Source organism: Coturnix japonica, chromosome 1 (genome assembly GCF_054131305.1).
Source record: "Coturnix japonica strain WE chromosome 1, WE-NBRP24, whole genome shotgun sequence".
Taxonomy (NCBI): domain Eukaryota; kingdom Metazoa; phylum Chordata; class Aves; order Galliformes; family Phasianidae; genus Coturnix; species Coturnix japonica.
Genome location: NC_140663.1, coordinates 5959470 through 5976602, shown reverse-complemented (window position 1 = coordinate 5976602; position 17133 = coordinate 5959470). Strand labels below are relative to the sequence as shown.

The following is a 17133-nucleotide window of genomic DNA, read 5'->3' as shown; positions in this document are numbered from 1 at the left end:
TTCTCCCCACAAATCCCACTCTGTTTCCCAAAGGATTCCCCCCAAGGCTCCACTTCCATCTTATCTGCCTTGTTTTTAATGCTTCTTAACAGTTGAAGCTCTTGATATATTTGCTGGGGTCAGACACTGAAGGAAGGTCCTGTAGGCCCAAAGCAGCCCTTCAGAATGCAGAGCCTCCAGAGGAACCTGGGGAAGCTCCTTGAGATAAGCCAGGTCAGCGCGCTGCCCCAGCATTGTACCTCGCTGTGAACACCTGATCTAAACTCCTTCACACAAGGGAACCAACAGCTCAAGAAATTCAACATCCAACAGAACAGACCTGTGGCTGCTACAGTACTTGGACATGGGGGGTCCTGATGATGTTCTCTGCAACGCCTGGCAGATGAAATTTACTCCAGGTGTATAATAACAGGATTTGGAAGCCTGAAGAGCCGTAAGATTACTTAGAATCATAGAATCATGAGGTTGGAAAGGACCTACAGGATCATGTAGTTCAACCATCCTCCCATCACTGCTGCTACCACAAACTACCATTACTTCTCCCGAGCCCAGGAGGTTTATATTAAAAATATCATTATAAAACAACAGAAAAAAAGCCAAATCAGATGCACTCAAGGTCAAAAAACTCTGTCCACTGAAACTGGATGTATTTTTCATCTGAGCAACAGACCAACTTCTTCCTCCCCAATAAATACCACGTGAAAGACTTGCTGTTAAAATCTTTCTATTTACAGAAATAACAAGACTGAAGTTCGACTTCTTCCCCTCCAATCGTCTTCCCATATCAGCCTCCAGTGGGAAAGCAGCCAACAAACCCCACACGCCCTCTGCAAAGGGCTGAGTCTCACCTACAGCTCTCATATAGAACAGATTGGTTCAGATCAGGCTACACGGTGCTGTGAACAGCAAACTGAAGCACAAGTGAAGGTCGCGGTCAGTGCCCCCTGACCATGGCCATCCCACCCGCACGAAGCCCTATGCTGGAGATGGGATCTGTTCAGTGTAAAGCAGAGATTGAAAAAGAAATCTACCCAAGTGGGGCTTTGTTCAAAGGAAGCCATAGAGAAATTCTGCTTTATGCTTTCTGGCAAAGCCCACCCTCAGTTTCCATTGGTGTGAAGCACAAACTGCTCCATCTCTTCAGTGCTCTCTGAGTCCTGGAGATCAATAAGCGAGGCCTGTTTGGTCCCTGGGAGCCTTACAAAGCATTGTACTCCACACACTTTGATGGGTCTGTTGGGAAGTGCTTCTGGCAAATGGTCATCAGCCTCTTCAGCCCCTAGGAATGAACAAAACAAAGACAGATCTCTCATAAAACTGCAGCTGCCACACAGCCTATTTTTACTTTTCAGCTTAACAAGAAGAATTAAAAGCAAATGGCTGCCATTTCGTTTCTTTATTGAGTCGCTACTCCATTATTTTAAGTTTTACTGACAATTCTCTCTAAAAAGCGCTAATGATTACAAATCTACTCAACAAGGCTAAATGCCACATGCTGCATTCAACTCCCACCAACCCCACACAGCAATACAGGCATGGGAAAGAGTCATAGGAAGCTGCCCAGTAGAACAGGACCTGGGGGTGTCAGTCACAGCAGCTGCACACAACCAGCAGTGTGCCCAGTTGGCCAAGAAGGCCAACGGCTCCTGGCCTGGACATCAGGTAGAATTCCTTTATGGAAAGGGTAGTCAGGCATTGGCTGCATGGGGAGGTGGCTACCCAAGGTCTCTATCCTTGGATGTGCTTTAGAGATGTGTGGACACACCCCAAGGGACAGGGTGCAGTGATGGGACTCAGTAATTCAGGATGATGGTTGTTCCTGGAAGTCTTTTCAATCCCAGATGGTTGTAAGATTCTACCATTTCCAATATATTAAAGGAGTTTGTGGATTAGCTGAAGGGATTTTAGGTTTAATTCTGGATGATAGATTCATGGTGAAGAACCACAATAATACTTTAAGCCCTCTTCTTCACCAAGGCACAAAGCAATGCCACTACAACAAACTTATGTACAACAACCCTGAAAATGAAGATGTTGAGTAATTCTCAAGAGCCAAAAACGATTTGTGACACCAAAACAAGCTGAATAACTGAGGAGAGAAAAACCAAACAATCCATTTCTGGAGAGCAGAGGTGTCATCCCTTCCCACAGTATTAGCCCCCTCGATCCCACTGCAGTGGAGGAAAACAAAGGCAGAACTTTTCCCTTCAGTCCTTTCAAGACATTGATTGCCAAAAACCAACATGACAGAAATACTATCACGATTCTCTTTAAGTCACACTCAGAGGTCTAACAAAGAAGAAGGAAAACTGCTGTGTGGTAGCATAATTTGGCAATGACATCGTAACTCCACAACAGCAGAGAGCGATGCATCTGTCATTGGATCTTCAACATTTAATTGTAAAGGAAAACTATTAGACAGAAGATGCTTTGGTATTTTCAGTGCCAGCAGGAAACTGGAAAATACACCTTAAAACCATAAAGACTCATTGTCTGAGACGTCATGGTTTCAAGTTCACTGTACGTGATCCACATTTCAAGGCCGTGAGCAGAGAAAATGCTCCACAAGCTCCAGTTTGAACCAGACCAGCTAAAGAAGACCTTGTATTTAAAATCAAGAAGAATAAGAAGTTGAAGCCAACTTTGTATTGGCCCACCCGTAAGTTTTGTACTTCAGAAGTCCCTCCACTTCGCAGAGGGTAAATCCATACAAGTGGCATCTTCCAGGTAGGTTAAGAGATCAAAAGGCACCATACATAAACTGCTTCATCCATCAGATAATGCCAAGCAAGTAACAAAATAAAGTGCAACCTGTCTCTGAAGATACGCAATCCACGTACCACCCTGCAATGGGATGATCACATCTGTTGGCTCTGCAAGCGTCTGGAGCTCCCTCTGACTTCACAATATTTCTTCAGGTTATGATATTAAAAACTACAGTTGAAATCAAAGGTTATACTTGTATCCCCACCAGAGAGTCAAGACGGAGGAGGAAGTTGTATTTTGCAAGCCATCTGCTCACAGGCATCTGCAGAAGTTGCAGTGTGAGTCGCTGAGCTGCAGCAGGAAAGGATTTGTGTAAAGCTCTCCTGACAGCTCCCAGCTCCATGATGCCGCCCTCAGGCTTCAGAGTTCAGCCAGAAGGGCCTTATGTCTGAGGGCGTGCAACTGGCAAAAGGCAAACACAGCTCACGGTGTGAGGGAGAGATGAAGCAACCAATCCCTGTATGAGTTCACAGCTGGTGCTAATAGAGGATCGCAAGCACTAAGGTGTGAAAAAGACCACGAGACTGAAGAGCACACAGACCCAGCTCCACCTATTAAATGGACGTTGTACTCTGACTTAAACTAAGGCAACCAGCTGTTCCTGGGACCCTTGAACCACATCACTCACAACTACAAAACTAACATTTCTCAAAGAGTCCCCAGTTCCCAAGCCCAAACAGTTGGATTCCCAAAGTCATTCATTACCTGAATGTATTTCCTTTGAGTTTCATCATTGAGAACGTGGGCAACGTGCTTGGAGAAAATCTTCTCACGACCTGTTCGAGCGTGGATGCCAACCATGGTGACACCGATGGGCCACGGCGCGTTCCCAATGGCCATCTGGAGGTAGGCATCATTCGCCTGAAGAAATACAGTTTAGGCACACTTAGCAACAACAGGAAGGGCATCAGATGCTTTCAGTGCAGGCTGTTCAGGTTCCCATAAGCTGGTTCTGCTGTGCTCACCTGTACCACCTTTTCTATTTTGGTTACAGACTAAATCAGGGAGTGTTGAGGGAGAGCAGCCAGCTTCCAAAGAGGCTGAGAGCCAAATCCCCTACAAAACTGGGTCAAAGAAGCACATTTACAACAATGCTTATGAACGGAGCAGCAGCACTGAATGAATCTGCAATTTCAACATCAAGAGAGCAGACCCCATTTCTTAATATAGAGCTGAAGCAGACACGGGCCCTGAGGAAGAAAGGGAATAAAACATGAAGGGAAGACAAACACAAAGAAAGGGAGAAAGACACAGATGATAGAGCTTAAAATAGCAAAGAGAGCGAGAGCCAGGAAACAAAGGGGGGAAAAAAAAACACGCAATCACAGAAACACAGCTTCAAGAACCACTTGGCGCAGGATATTTGTCCCCTATTAGCAAGCAGTTAGAAAGCTCACTGATAAAAGTTCATTCAGCATCTCCCATTCAGAGCCTACACAATCAGAAGTAGCAAGTGTGACCAGTGGGTGCAGCATCCTCATGTCACAGAGTAGGGTGCAGAGAGCTGGGAGCAAACCTGAAGGAGGGACAGGACTAGGGACAAGACTTTGCCTTCACCTACACAAAGCAGCGTCTCAGCAGCCTCAAAGATCTGTTTGCTGACTGACACGTGGTTCCACAATGAAGCGCTATATGAGAGCACACAATTAAAGACCCTTTCAAGAACATCACCAAAGAGTTCATTAAGGCTGAGTAGGAAGCTTGCATTCCGCTCTTCACCTGCTATCACAAGTTGATTTCAAAACTCATGTTTATAAAGAATGCCATCTAAAAAAGCAGTAGCAATTTGGGGCTGACAGTATTCAGTAGGCTGCAAAACAACAGACATATAAGCACACAACACAGCAGGATGCAGAAAGAGACAAATCTCTTCAGAAGAAAAACGGAAACTGGTATGTGGATCTTTAAAAGCAAAAGGCTCATTAGCCTCATTAAAAACAAACAACAAAACAAGACAGCTTCCAAATGTGTACTCAGCCTTCCCCCTAAATCAGTCTGGGATGTTTACATACAGCCAAGCACCTGTGAGACCCAGCAGCAGAGCTGATATACTGAAGAGATATGCTGCATTCCTGCACACTCACTGCTGTGTTGGGAAGGCGCTGGAAAGGGAACTTCAACATAATGATGATAGCCAAAGAAAAAACAAAGCTCCCAAACAAAACCCCACTATCAGACATCCCACACTTTCAGTTCTACTTTAAAATGATTTAGATTAAACATGCCTGAGGGCATCTGAAGTTTTTTCAATCACAAAAGCAGGTTTGTTCGCTTACTAGATAAATTACCCCAAGTCCTCAGGAGTCCAATAAGAAATACTAGAAAACCGAAGGCAAAACAAAGGTGAACTTCTGCATACACTGGTTGCTTAAATAAACACTGTCACTATTTGAGTTCCATTTCTCCAGGCAGCTACAAACAAAAGCTAATGCTGCCTTTCATCTCAAGTGCCTCCTTCAGTAAGCAAACTTAAGTCTAAAAACCTTTTTATTAACTTATCTTGATCTTAACAGACCAGCTAACATGAGTACTGCCAAAGAAAGGGACAGCATCTCATATTCAGTAACTCGATTTCCCTAATAACTAATTAATTAATCAACATCCCACTCCTTCTCTGGAGACATTCAAGACCCATCTGGATGCCTACCCATGCAAGCTGCTGTAGGGAGCCTGCACTGGCAATGGGGTTGGACTCACTGATCTCTGGAGGTCCTTTCAAAACCCTACAATTCTGTGATTGCCTGGAAAATGTTCATGTGTAACTTCAATCTATCAGAAGCAGCCAGCCTAAACATGCTGGAAAAGAGCAAACAAACGTACCTTCACATATTCTCTTTGCAACATGAATTTAATAATATCCGTTATTGATTCTTTGATGTCTGCAGGAAGCGTCTACGGGAGAAAAAGAAAAGGAGAACAAACAGCTTTACATCAGAATATGCAGCACAGGAAAATCACCCTACTCAGCATTTATACAAAGTACCTTCCCTAGCTTCAGGACTTCAATGAAGGAAAACATCTTCCTTATTTAGATGAAGGAACTGAAGCGAGAGAGCTGCAGTGGTTACACCTTGTAGCTCGTGGCAAAGTGCAAAATACAATCCCTATTTTCTATCATGGTGGCAACAGGTGATACATGAAGCAGCACCTGGAAAAGCGGGAGGTAAGCAGAAGAATCCATGGGTCAAGATAAAAAGGCCAAAACTGGGAAGCACGGGCGCTGGCCATAGAAACCCTGACTATCTCATTCATCCTCACACCTTCAGCTGGAATAACGTTAACCCTAAGGAAGGACATTAACGACTGGGTGCTTTGACAGCAGCAATTAAAACAAGCTTTAGAGGACAGTGACATTTAAAAGAGACTCACTCTTTTCCGAAGTTTCCTGAAGAGAGGCCTCAGGTAGGATTCTGTCTGCTTCTGAGTGGCACTGTTCAGCTTCCCCTGCACTCCCCGCTTCACATAGTCCTCTCTGGCATTCAGCTCCTTCGCCCAAACTCCGAGTAGAAACTGCACAAGGAAGAAGCAAATTTGTGTCCTAGTGCCACCTAGCGACTGCATTGCCAAAGCAGGTGGAACAGTAGTTTAAACCGCCACAGCAAAATGAATGTTTGATTGGAGAAAAACGAATCCACAAGGAAAAAAAGCCTCTTTCAGCAGCACAGAGGGGGATAGGAATAACTATCCTACCACAAAATCTTGTGGAGGAGCTGGGAGTGTGAGCAAAAAAAGAGCATACATAGAAAACAAGGAAGCAATGACAGACCTATCAGTGCTGCCGAGGAGGAGGGGGTCACTAAAAGAGCAGGAATGTATGAAGATGCTAACAGTTGTTTCAGAACAAGCAGGTGGAGACTCTTTGGGAGTTTTAAATGCAGCATTGGTAGATAGAAGAAACTACATTCAACTGCCTCAGTTATCACATGGAAGTCAAAGTCAAAACTGTTATGTCTGGAAAAGTAGAACTGGATTTTGAAGGCTGCTGTCCTCTCCCAAGAGCCCTTGCCCACATCTCACAGCAGTCACTACTTCCATTAACCAAGGCAGTGGAGTATCAAACATTACAAAAAGGCCAAAATATATTCAGCGCAATGAAAGTTTACCTCTCCAAGCAGATGGAAGCTCAATGTATTCGCATGATAGTAAAAAGTATGTCACAGCTACAGAATAATTCATCTAGGAGAGTGGGTTACCTTCAAGAATTTTGTGATGATATCCATATCATAGTGATCATCGCCCCGTCCTAAGGACTCTCCCAAAGCCTGGAATAGGAGTCAAAAGACAAAGATTTCCATGTTATGTAGATACTTGCCCTCACCACAGCAGATGGCGATGTGAACTGTTCTAAGTCCTACCTGCAAACCTAAACATTAGGTGGGAAATGGAAAGAAAGAAACAGCCATATATGTTAATGGGTCCTCTGGACCCACTCTAACAGCTCAATGTTCTTCATGTGCTGGAGGCCTCAGAACTGAATGCAATACTCCAATGTACTTAATTCTCATTTCTTTCTTTTTTTTAAGTTATTTCATTTCTCTGATGCATTTGAGCATTCATTTAATTTTAACTGCAACGTCGAGGGAATAAATCCAAAAAAACAAAGAGAAAACCACACCAGCGTGCTCCAAAGCTTCCTGCCAAAACTCTTACTATTAACATCAATTTATAGAAACATTTTCCAGTAGATAAACTTGGATTTATAATTTCTTTCCATTGTCCTCCCATTTCCAAACTATGCTGTATTTTTAAAGTCTCCTAGATGTGGAACATTCAATGCCATCCTTTTTGTGCAAAGGAATGCAGTTAAAGAAGCTTGCAATTGAGAACGCCACTTACAAACTTTCCCAATGAAGTATTGCTTTCATGGTTCAAATCAAGCCTGTGCTGCCATCCCAAAAATGGGATACTTTGAGAACTACCAGTTTGGTAAAAGCAGCCCTATTACAACTGGAATCCACTCTAAAGCTGTCATCACTTTACACCAGAACCCACAGTGCCCTAAGAAGGGAGGCAAGGCCGTCTCCTAATAGCAACGTATTCATTTCAACTCTCAGTTATAAATCAGATTACTTCTGATTTGAGGGGACATTAAGAAGATTAACCTCAGCAAAGAGTTTTGAAGATTTAAGTTCTTTAGCTCAAGTTAATGTGCTTTTCAAAATACCAGCCTAAAATACCAGGTGCTGAATGCACCCACAGAAATACTTTTCTGTTCTTTCAAAGCACAGCAGTCACCCTCACTGTTTATGGGGCATACCTTCATAGTACATAAAACTGCCTACTTCTAGCTTTTACTTCTTTGCCCCAAAAGTCCTTACATTAAACACTCTTTCCCTGCGTCTGCTTTTGAGAAGCCATCTTTCTTGCATAAGGAAAATTCATCTGCCCTAAACTCATCACCCTCTCAAATTCTCCTTGGAAAGGATTCAGAATTTGTCATCAGTCAGTAGCTTTACATTTAATTCTTACTTCCAAAACCCCTGAAGGGAGAATACTGTTTTGCCTGCTACTCTTTCCCCATTTCTGATGAGGTGCTGTAAGCAAAGACCAAGTGGTTCTAGGCACTTAAACTGCAATTTGAGCCTTAGCCGAATTCATTTCCAAACAGCGTATTTAAGGACTTTTCAGACTGCCTAAGCTAGATGCAGTAAACCAGGTAACTTTGAACAATACTGAAGCTTTCTCACAACAGTACAACAGTATGATATACTGAAAATCTCCACATCAATTACCCACCACATACCTCCAGTTCTTCAATAGTAGTATTCTCCTCGTGGACTTTCAAGTCATTCTGTGAGTCATCATCTCCTGCTTCTTGGCCACCTACAATTTCATTCAAGTATTGCTGATCAATCTTATCCAAGGCAGCCTTCAGGTCATTCCTCAGACCCTAGAAAAGATAAGAAGTCATTCATTTACCAAAAAAAAAAGGAGGGGGGAAAGAAAAAATCAACCCCCCCCCCTCCTAAAAAACGATACCAAAAATAAGCAAATAAAACCAGTTCAGAACAGTCACGGTGAGCATCCAACTGCTGTCTTTAGGAAAAGCCAAATTCCATAAAAACATGAGATTCTATGTGTGGTTTCAAACTGATACTAGAAGTTAAGAGCTGCTTTTAAATGGCAAGAGAAACTTGTCTTAGAGGAACCATAAAATGTTAAGCTCTATAAAGGAGAAGGACATTTCTCACACTAAGATAAATTCAGTCTCTCCACTGGGAATAGCACAGGCGCAGTTATTTCCACTCTTCCATCATCATCCATGGTTTTCTGGCACATTTTTATCAATCACTTACTAGCTCAAAAATGCCTGAACCACAAACTGGTTGTAACAATTATCCACATAACAATGGCAGTGACTGAAGCGTATCATGCAAAAATCCATCACAATCCAATTTATGGCCTTGCTACCTCCTAAAACTCTTACAACTGCCATCAATAATTTCACCATATATAACAAAGCGTGGGAGGAAACGCAGCAACACTTTGTCAAATTATTCAGCTTGTTACAAGTTAGGGAAGGAAATTAATAGCTTCACACTCTTAGATGGGCTGTAATTTGATCAACTGTAAAGACAAAACAAATCCCAATCGCACACCCCAACAAAGCCCCCAAATCCTCACTTAATCGATTAACGTTAAGCCAGAAGGATTACATCAGTAAAATAGAGTATATACATTTTAGTCATTTCTGGAGTCAATTAATACCTTACAAGGAAGCGGTGGAATGAAGTTTGTGTGAGAAGTTATAGCTCTGGAATGGAGGGATTTGAAAATTCATTTATGTATCAGAAATACAATATGCAATCCCCCCCTCTTCCTTACCTACCCAAAGAGGCTGCTTTTAACAGTAAATTACTGTCTTCTCTGATGGTTACAAAGCAGGTAACTGCATGTCTGGGGTTTCACTGCCACCTGGAGGCCTCTTTGTCAAGCAAAAAGGCTTAAAAGGTTAATGGTGGAGCTGTCTGACTTACCCGGTTGCAATCACAAACAGAACGTTAAAAGCACTCCTTGCTGGTTCCCCCACATAAGTAACCAGGAGCCAGTTGGTCTTACCTTGTTCACTTCAGGTGCCAAAATTTCTATCTTCCTCAGCCGCTGAAATGCATCATAATCTGTTTCTCCAAACAGTCTGACTGGTTCACCTCTCTCCCGTAACCTCCTGATAACCTGAGAAGAATCCAAATATTCCTTTACACAGACCCATAGAGGAAGAAAAATAAAATCCCGAAGGCTGGATTTATTTACTTAGCTTAAAATAACAAGCTGTGCTGGACTGGAGAGGAAACGGCAATATTTTAAGCAGCAGAAAAACGTTTCTAGATGCTTTACAATCCAAATATAAAATTCGCACGGCATTTCAAGGAAAGGTCATTCCAAATATTACCAGTCCAAATCTTGCACAAATCCCAAACTGTTTCGTATATCCCAACTTCTTCCTGCTCTGACTTGGTTAAACAAATACACCAAAATCATCCCCTTGGCGGAGCTTAAATCCCATTTCCAAAGTGACAACTTAAAGTACTTGACAATTATCTCACTCACACTCATTTGTCATGGGCAATAAAGCACTCTCCTGACTGGGCTGCGTGTTGTCCCAGCACATCTGGGAGATTGGCTGGAAATTCTCATCCTTACCATTTGGTGAATATTAAGTCCCATAATCTAATGTGATAATTACTTTAAGGCTGGCTGTAACTGAGGTATAACAGCCTCCCTTGGTTGATTTGCAATTTACGGGCAAAGATGAAAAGCAAACTTTATTTTCCCAGTTCCTTACTGCATTCACTGCTTGTTAAATCTGTTTACACTTACCATTATTTGTATAGTTTACCCTGATGAGTAAATATAGCCCCTAATTGTTGACTGCACAATGGAAGTTTTTATTTTATACAAGCTGACGTGAAAAGTACAGTTCACCACAAAACAATCCTACCAAGAAATTTCAGAACATATTCTGCAAGCTGAAGCAGTTTGCTTATAGCTGCTGATTTTACCTCTTGTCTGGAAAGAGTCATTGGTAATTTTTCTTCTGCCAGTTCAAGTTCCAGCACTGGATTTGTTGAAGTCAGAGGTTTCTCCTCCTCTTCTTGCTGCTGCACCTATATATAACAGACATAGTTACTCATCAGCAAAATAAACCTACATAGCAATAGCAATGTAAACATACAGGAACTGTGGAATACAGATTCTAATATGACTGTAAGTCTCTTTGTTTCAGAGTTTTTCTTGTCCATTTCACAGAGCAATGAAAGCTTTCAAAAGCATCAGTATTTACCAGAGACTGACTTCTGTAGGTTGCAGGAAGTAACCTGAAACTGGAAAGGGCAACTGCTAAGGTTTGTCAATCACGTTTCAGCACTGGTGCCAAAACCAGCAAACTCACCCTCTCTGCCTGTTGGTTCCTGCCCCTGCCTTACCCCCTTTACCTATACAAAAGTACGTGCATCGCTATGTGATAAACCAGATGGGAGAAATGATTGAAAGGGAGAATAATCCAGCAAACAAAACTAAAAGACTCCCCTCAGCCCACTTAATCTCCTCATCCAGCTCAGCAGGCAGAAGCACAAATACGTACATGGGGTACAAGGGCAGAAATGAAAAGCTAAGAGCAGAGAAAGAAGGGAGCTGCTACATGCAGCCAACCTGAGATCTTCTGTCACTTAGAACTTCAGTGAGCTCAGCACTACCAGCAAGGATGCAAGTTTTCTGATGGGCTTTGAGAGATGCTTGTTTAAAGTAACACTTTCCTACCAAGGTTGCCGAATGTGTTCAGTTTCTTGCAGGTTAAAAAAAGAGAGAGAATAAAAAGAGAACTTTACTTTCCCAAAAAGATAAGCATCTCATTAACAGCTTCTTTTAACCTAAAAGAAGGTACTGGGATCAAGCAGAGTCCTCTTTGATCAAACTGACTTTGAGACAGCAGTCACATAACTACGTTCCCTCTGTAAGCTCAAGTCTGACACTTCTGATAGCAGGAGCAGACATTGGCAAACATTCCTATAATTGGAAACATTTCCAGTGCTCAAACACACGATGTTTTTTTTTCCTAGGATCCAGATTAGAACTTATTTCCTTTCTGTTCTTCCTAAAAGGGAATAATCCTATTTAATCCGACACAGATCTGCAGCATTCTCCCCACGTGGGACAGGATGTCGTCATTTCCAGTGTGTATTCAGGTTGAAGTATCTGCTGACTGTGTTAAACAGCCTTTTAAAATTAGTTTATATTCTTCCAAGCCAGCATCGCTCCATGTGCACACAGGGATCCCCCCGATGGCTGCAGATACAAGATTCAGCCACAGATCTATATGCAACGTCATGCTATCAAACACAGAAATCAATCCTACAGTTGCAGGTGTTTGGAGCAAGCAAGGAAAGGATGACCAAATCAATGCTTTACACATAAAGGGAGGGCAAAAATAAACTTCCATCAGTGCAGGGGAGGGAACAGAAAATATGGAACATGGGATAGAAAATATGGAACCGTGTAAATATAAATACACTCTCATGGCAGAAGGATGTGTACAAATTGTAACTTACAAACATAAAGAGAGAGTAGCATTAGGGAAAAAGATTTGGTCCGTTCTCTCAGTAGGATTCCAAGTCATGAGTGATATTTTTACCACAGTTATTTTGATTTCAGTGCTTCCTTTTTCAAGCAAGTCAAATAATTATTAAATCCAACAAAGCATAAGAGCAATTGAAAAAGAAATCAGCCTGTATTTCACATCTTATGAATGTAGTAAAGACCAAATGCAGAAATCTGGGAGGCTCTAAGACATACCAAACAAAGCAACTTATTTTAAAACCATTTTCAGGGTTACATTTTCAGTCAAAACTCATTTTGTAGCAGCACATGTATCCCACTTTAACAGCTGTGTATAGTTCTGAATTCAGGCTAATGCTCAAAAAGCACCAGGCAGTCACTTCCACTCAAAGGAGTGACTACATCCACACAGACCACATTCCTATGTCTATATGACAGCATTCCAAAAGTTGTTTTGGCATTGATGTCTGAATATTTTACAAACAGATCAAGGTTTCAGAATAAGTCACTGAATGGGTAAAGTTCAATTGAAAACAAAGTTCCACTTTGTGCCCAGGGAGAGTAAAACGAGAATGTGAATCTCTGTCTTTCTAAAGAGAATGCATCTCCCCTCACATACACATACAATAACCAGGCATGCAGGCATACACACACGGCAAAGAAAATGGCATTCTTTCCATTTCAGGAAACTATTTCCCTGTTACAAGGCAGGCAAAGCCTTCCAGATCACTCATTTGTTTCCAAATGCACCTTTGGTTACCAATCGTTTTCAATTATTCTGCCAGCGAGACAACAAATGCTGCATTGCACTCTTTCAGTGCTGGATGGCTGAAGGCCAAAAGGACAAATACACACAGCACGACAGCTGGCAGATCTCTTTAATATGCACCACAGGATACTGATTTCTTCTGGATATTTTGGCAAAGTTTCGAATGGACAATGTATCCATTGTGGGGAGTTGGCCATATCAGATCCATTGTTCAAGCCTAAAAGCACAATCTGAAAAGAAAGGAGACAAGCTCTGATCCCAAGCCACTTCATGCTTTCCACAACATAAGTAAATAAAGAAAAAGGAAAAGCCAAAGCATAACACAAACGTAAGTAGCTGTATATCATGCATATCTTTTCCTGCATTGAAAATGGTTTTGGAAACTCATACCTCTCCAGGTGGCTTCTCATTTACAGGCTTATGTACAACATCAACAGATTGAACAAAGAACAACAATTATCATTAACAACATTTATACTGTTGATCATAAAATGTAGACTTCAAAGCAAACATCCAAGTTCCTGGAAGAAGAGTTACAATACCTTGTAGCCACATCTCTGGAAGTAGGCCTCCTCTTCTTTTTTAGCTAACTCACTGCGTTTGAAGTATTTCTTATTGCCCTAAGAGATAGGAAAACTGTTAACATTTTAAAGTTTCAAATACTTCTGCAGAAAAGGCTCACACCTCCTTACTTGACCTGGTGAATTCAGCTACATCCAGAATCACAGAATGACCCGGGTTGGAAGGGACCTCAAGGATCATGTAGTTCCAACCCCCCTGCCTGGCAGGGCCACCAAACATACACATTTACTAGATCAGGTTGCCCAGAGCCCCGTCCAACCTGGTCTTGAACACCTCCAAGGACGGGGCATCCACAACCTCCCTGGGCAGCCTGTTCCAGGACCTAACCACTCTCCTAGTAAAGGACTTCCCCCTAACATCCAACCTAAATCTTCCCTCTTTTACCTTAAAACCATTTCCCCGTGTCCTGCTATTGTCAGCCCTTTCAAAGAGTTTACTCCCCTCCTGGGAGTAAGTTCCCTTCAGGTACTGAAAGGCTGCAATGAGGTCATCCCTTCACAGACATGGCTAATGTGCCACATAAAAAGTTGGGAGCACCTCTGAAAATCAGCACCTCCAAGTGACTTTACAACATGTAAGCTTGAAAGTACAGTGTGTTCAGCAGGCCTTTTTTTTCAAGCACATTCTCACTGCCAATAATCTGTGATGTCACACTGTGATGAGAAGCCACATCTTCAATCATATTCATAGAATCATAGAATCACCAAGGTTGGAAAAGACCTAAAAGATGATCCAGTCCAACCGTTCACCTATCACCAATAGCTCCCACTAAACCATGTCCCTCAGCACAACATCCAGTCTTTCCTTGAACACCCCCAGGGTCGGTGACTCCACCACCTCCCTGGGCAGTGCATTCCAATGCCTGACCACCCTTTCTGAGAAGTAATACTTCCTAATGTCCAACCTAAATCTCCCCTGGCACAGCTTAAAACCATTCCCTGTAGTTCTAACACTGATTACACGAGGGAAGAGGCCAACCCCCAGCTCACTACAACCTCCCTTCAGGAAGTTATAGAGAGCCATAAGGTCTCCCCTGAGCCTCCTCTGAACATTCCCAGCTCCTTCATGTGGCCTGTGCTCCAGACCCTTCAACACAGCAGCGGCCTGAAATCAAACCTTATGTCTAAAGGCGTTCTCCAAATGCTTCCTAAACTCCAGCACCCTGGATCCACTGCCCTGCAAAGCCTGTACCAGGGCCCAACACCCTGGGGTGAGAAACCTTTTCCTAATACCCAGCTGGAGCCTTTCCTCCGACCCTGAGGTGCTGCAAGGCCTCGACCCCAAACGCCCCCAAGGCCGCGGTGCCCCCAAGGCCGCGGTGTCCCTACAGCCCCCCCAGTCCCTCCGAGCCGCCCCTCCCGCCTCACCCCCACCAGCTCCTTGTCCTCCAGCTGCTGCCTCTTGCGGCTGATCTCCTTCTTCAGGATATCCATGTCTCTAAGGCCTCCTCCGCCACCTCCGCGTCGGAAGCGGTGTAGGAAAACAAACCGTCATTTCCGCTGTTCCAGAGGCCAAGAGCGCTCACAGCTCCCCCTGGTGGCTCGGAGTGGCGGCAGCGAGGGAGGGACCCACAAACATCCTCAAACCCAACTCGTGGCTCTGCACAAATCCATCCCAAATCCAGATCCTAAACTAAGAGCATTGCTTAAACTCCAGCAGTTTGGGGCCATCACCACAGCCCTGGGCAGCCTGTCCCATACCCACACCCACACCTTTCCCCAACGCCCCCTAACCCTGCTGACACAATTCCCTCTGTCACTGCTCCCATTGAGCACAGCTGATCAGTTTAAGGGTATTTTGGAGCCTAGGCTGGAGGGGTATGGGTTAGAAATCCTGCTTTACCTCATCCTGCTTTGACCTCATTGCGGCCTTTCAATACCTGAAGGGAACTTACTCCCAGGAGGGGAGTAAACTCTTGGAAAGGGCTGACAATAGCAGGACACGGGGAAATGGTTTTAAGTTAAAAGAGGGAAGATTTAGGTTGGATGTTAGGGGGAAGTTCTTCCCTAGGAGAGTGATTAGGCCCTGGAACAGGCTGCGCAGGGAGGTTGTGGATGCCCCGTCCTTGGAGGTGTTCAAGACCAGGTTGGACGGGGCCCTGGGCAACCTGATCTAGTAAATGTGTATGTTTGGTGGCCCTGCCAGGCAGGGGGGTTGGAACTACATGATCCTTGAGGTCCCTTCCAACCTGGGTCATTCTGTGATTCTGTGATTCTTTACCTCAGGCTGGAACGCAATTGCTCTGCAATGAGGAAACGGCAGCAGCCCTCCTACGCTTTTTCATAGCTCTCTTAATGGAAATTATCTCGCAGCTGATGGTGAAAGGAGCTGAGCAGGTCTCAGCAGAGCAGCCTGGGGAAGTGTGCCCACAGTTGTGTTGGGACACAATAGAGAAGGTAAGTGACTATCTGCAAAACAAAGCATCTCCAAAAAGAACTGCTCTCTCTATATAAATGTGTATGTATGTTGGCCTCATGGAAGCACTAGTACCTCCCTGAAGGATGAAAGGAAAAATACGTACTTGTTGTCATCCATCTCCTCAAGACTTCTCTTCCTGAAGAGATAAGAAACTCTTCTGATGTCTAATAAGAACTATTTCCTTCCTTTTCTTTCTTTAGCATCACACAAGGAGATCCAGCCCAGCTTGCTTTCTTATTTCCAGAAGGGTAAATCTGTTTGGCTCCTCTTTGCCTCAGGCTCAGGGCAACATTTTCTGTGGGTCGTGAATCACTGAAACAGTTGGATCAAGTCTTGGCTGGAGTTGGCCCAAAGCTCCTCTGTTCGGCAGAACACATTCCTGCCTGAGGGTATATCTGTGTTCAACATTTGTTATTGTCTCTGCTTCGTTACCTATCTCTCATTCTTTGACTATCTCCATTCAGATGTGTTACCTTGTTGTGTACCTGAAACCTCCATCGTCACAGTCATGGCACTCAGGACAGTTCACTCCATGAGCCTGGCTCCTCAGACAGCATGGCATGGACATGCTGTTCTTTCACTCCATGGGAGGGTTTCTCCAAGACTCCAGGAGCACCATTGCTTTGAGGAGCCCTGACCAAAGACTGTGAAAACTGCTTAGCAGTGTGTTGTAAAAGCTCATGATTCCTTTGCTGTGCTGGTCCCTCATCCCTGCAGTGATGCTTTAGACGACATCAGCGCATCAGATATTTTTAGCACGTAAAATGGGTGCTTTTCCAAGATGTATTGCAAACTGTGTCTTTCTCATTTATCATACATGGCATTATTCTACTCATTAAATTCAATTAGATCACTGCTACAACATTTAGCTTGACTATTTTCTACCGCTCATGTTTTGCTTTTCAAGGCAATGCTGCTGGTTTAGTACCACGATGCCTGTGTATTTCTATCTCATATGTGATTAATAAATGTTATATTTGCTGTCAGGCTGCAGCCAGGCCATTAAGCTCTCTCAAAACCACTTGCAGAGTCTCAAGAGCTCACTG

The 17133-nt window shown here is 43.5% G+C and overlaps 1 protein-coding gene across 4 annotated transcripts; it reads right to left on the bottom strand.

Annotated features, from left to right (window-relative positions):
* Nucleotides 1–611: 611 nt before the first annotated feature.
* Nucleotides 612–15156, bottom strand: PRPF18 (pre-mRNA processing factor 18). 4 transcript variants are annotated; one of them, XM_015873248.3, is made up of 11 exons: nt 15037–15156; nt 13630–13707; nt 13478–13504; nt 10767–10871; nt 9826–9939; nt 8510–8656; nt 6960–7028; nt 6136–6276; nt 5587–5658; nt 3472–3627; nt 612–1279 (listed from the first exon to the last, which is right to left on the bottom strand). In XM_015873248.3, the coding sequence occupies exons 1-11, from the start codon at nt 15100–15102 to the stop codon at nt 1199–1201; spliced, it is 1056 nt and encodes a 351-aa protein (XP_015728734.1). In that variant the 5' UTR covers nt 15103–15156; the 3' UTR covers nt 612–1198. The 4 variants fall into 4 exon arrangements, with proteins under 4 accessions (XP_015728734.1, XP_015728821.1, XP_085368564.1 ...); XM_085512438.1 differs by lacking the exon at nt 612–1279 and adding an exon at nt 2315–2601; XM_015873335.3 differs by lacking the exon at nt 13478–13504.
* Between the last annotated feature and the right edge of the window lie 1977 nt (nt 15157–17133).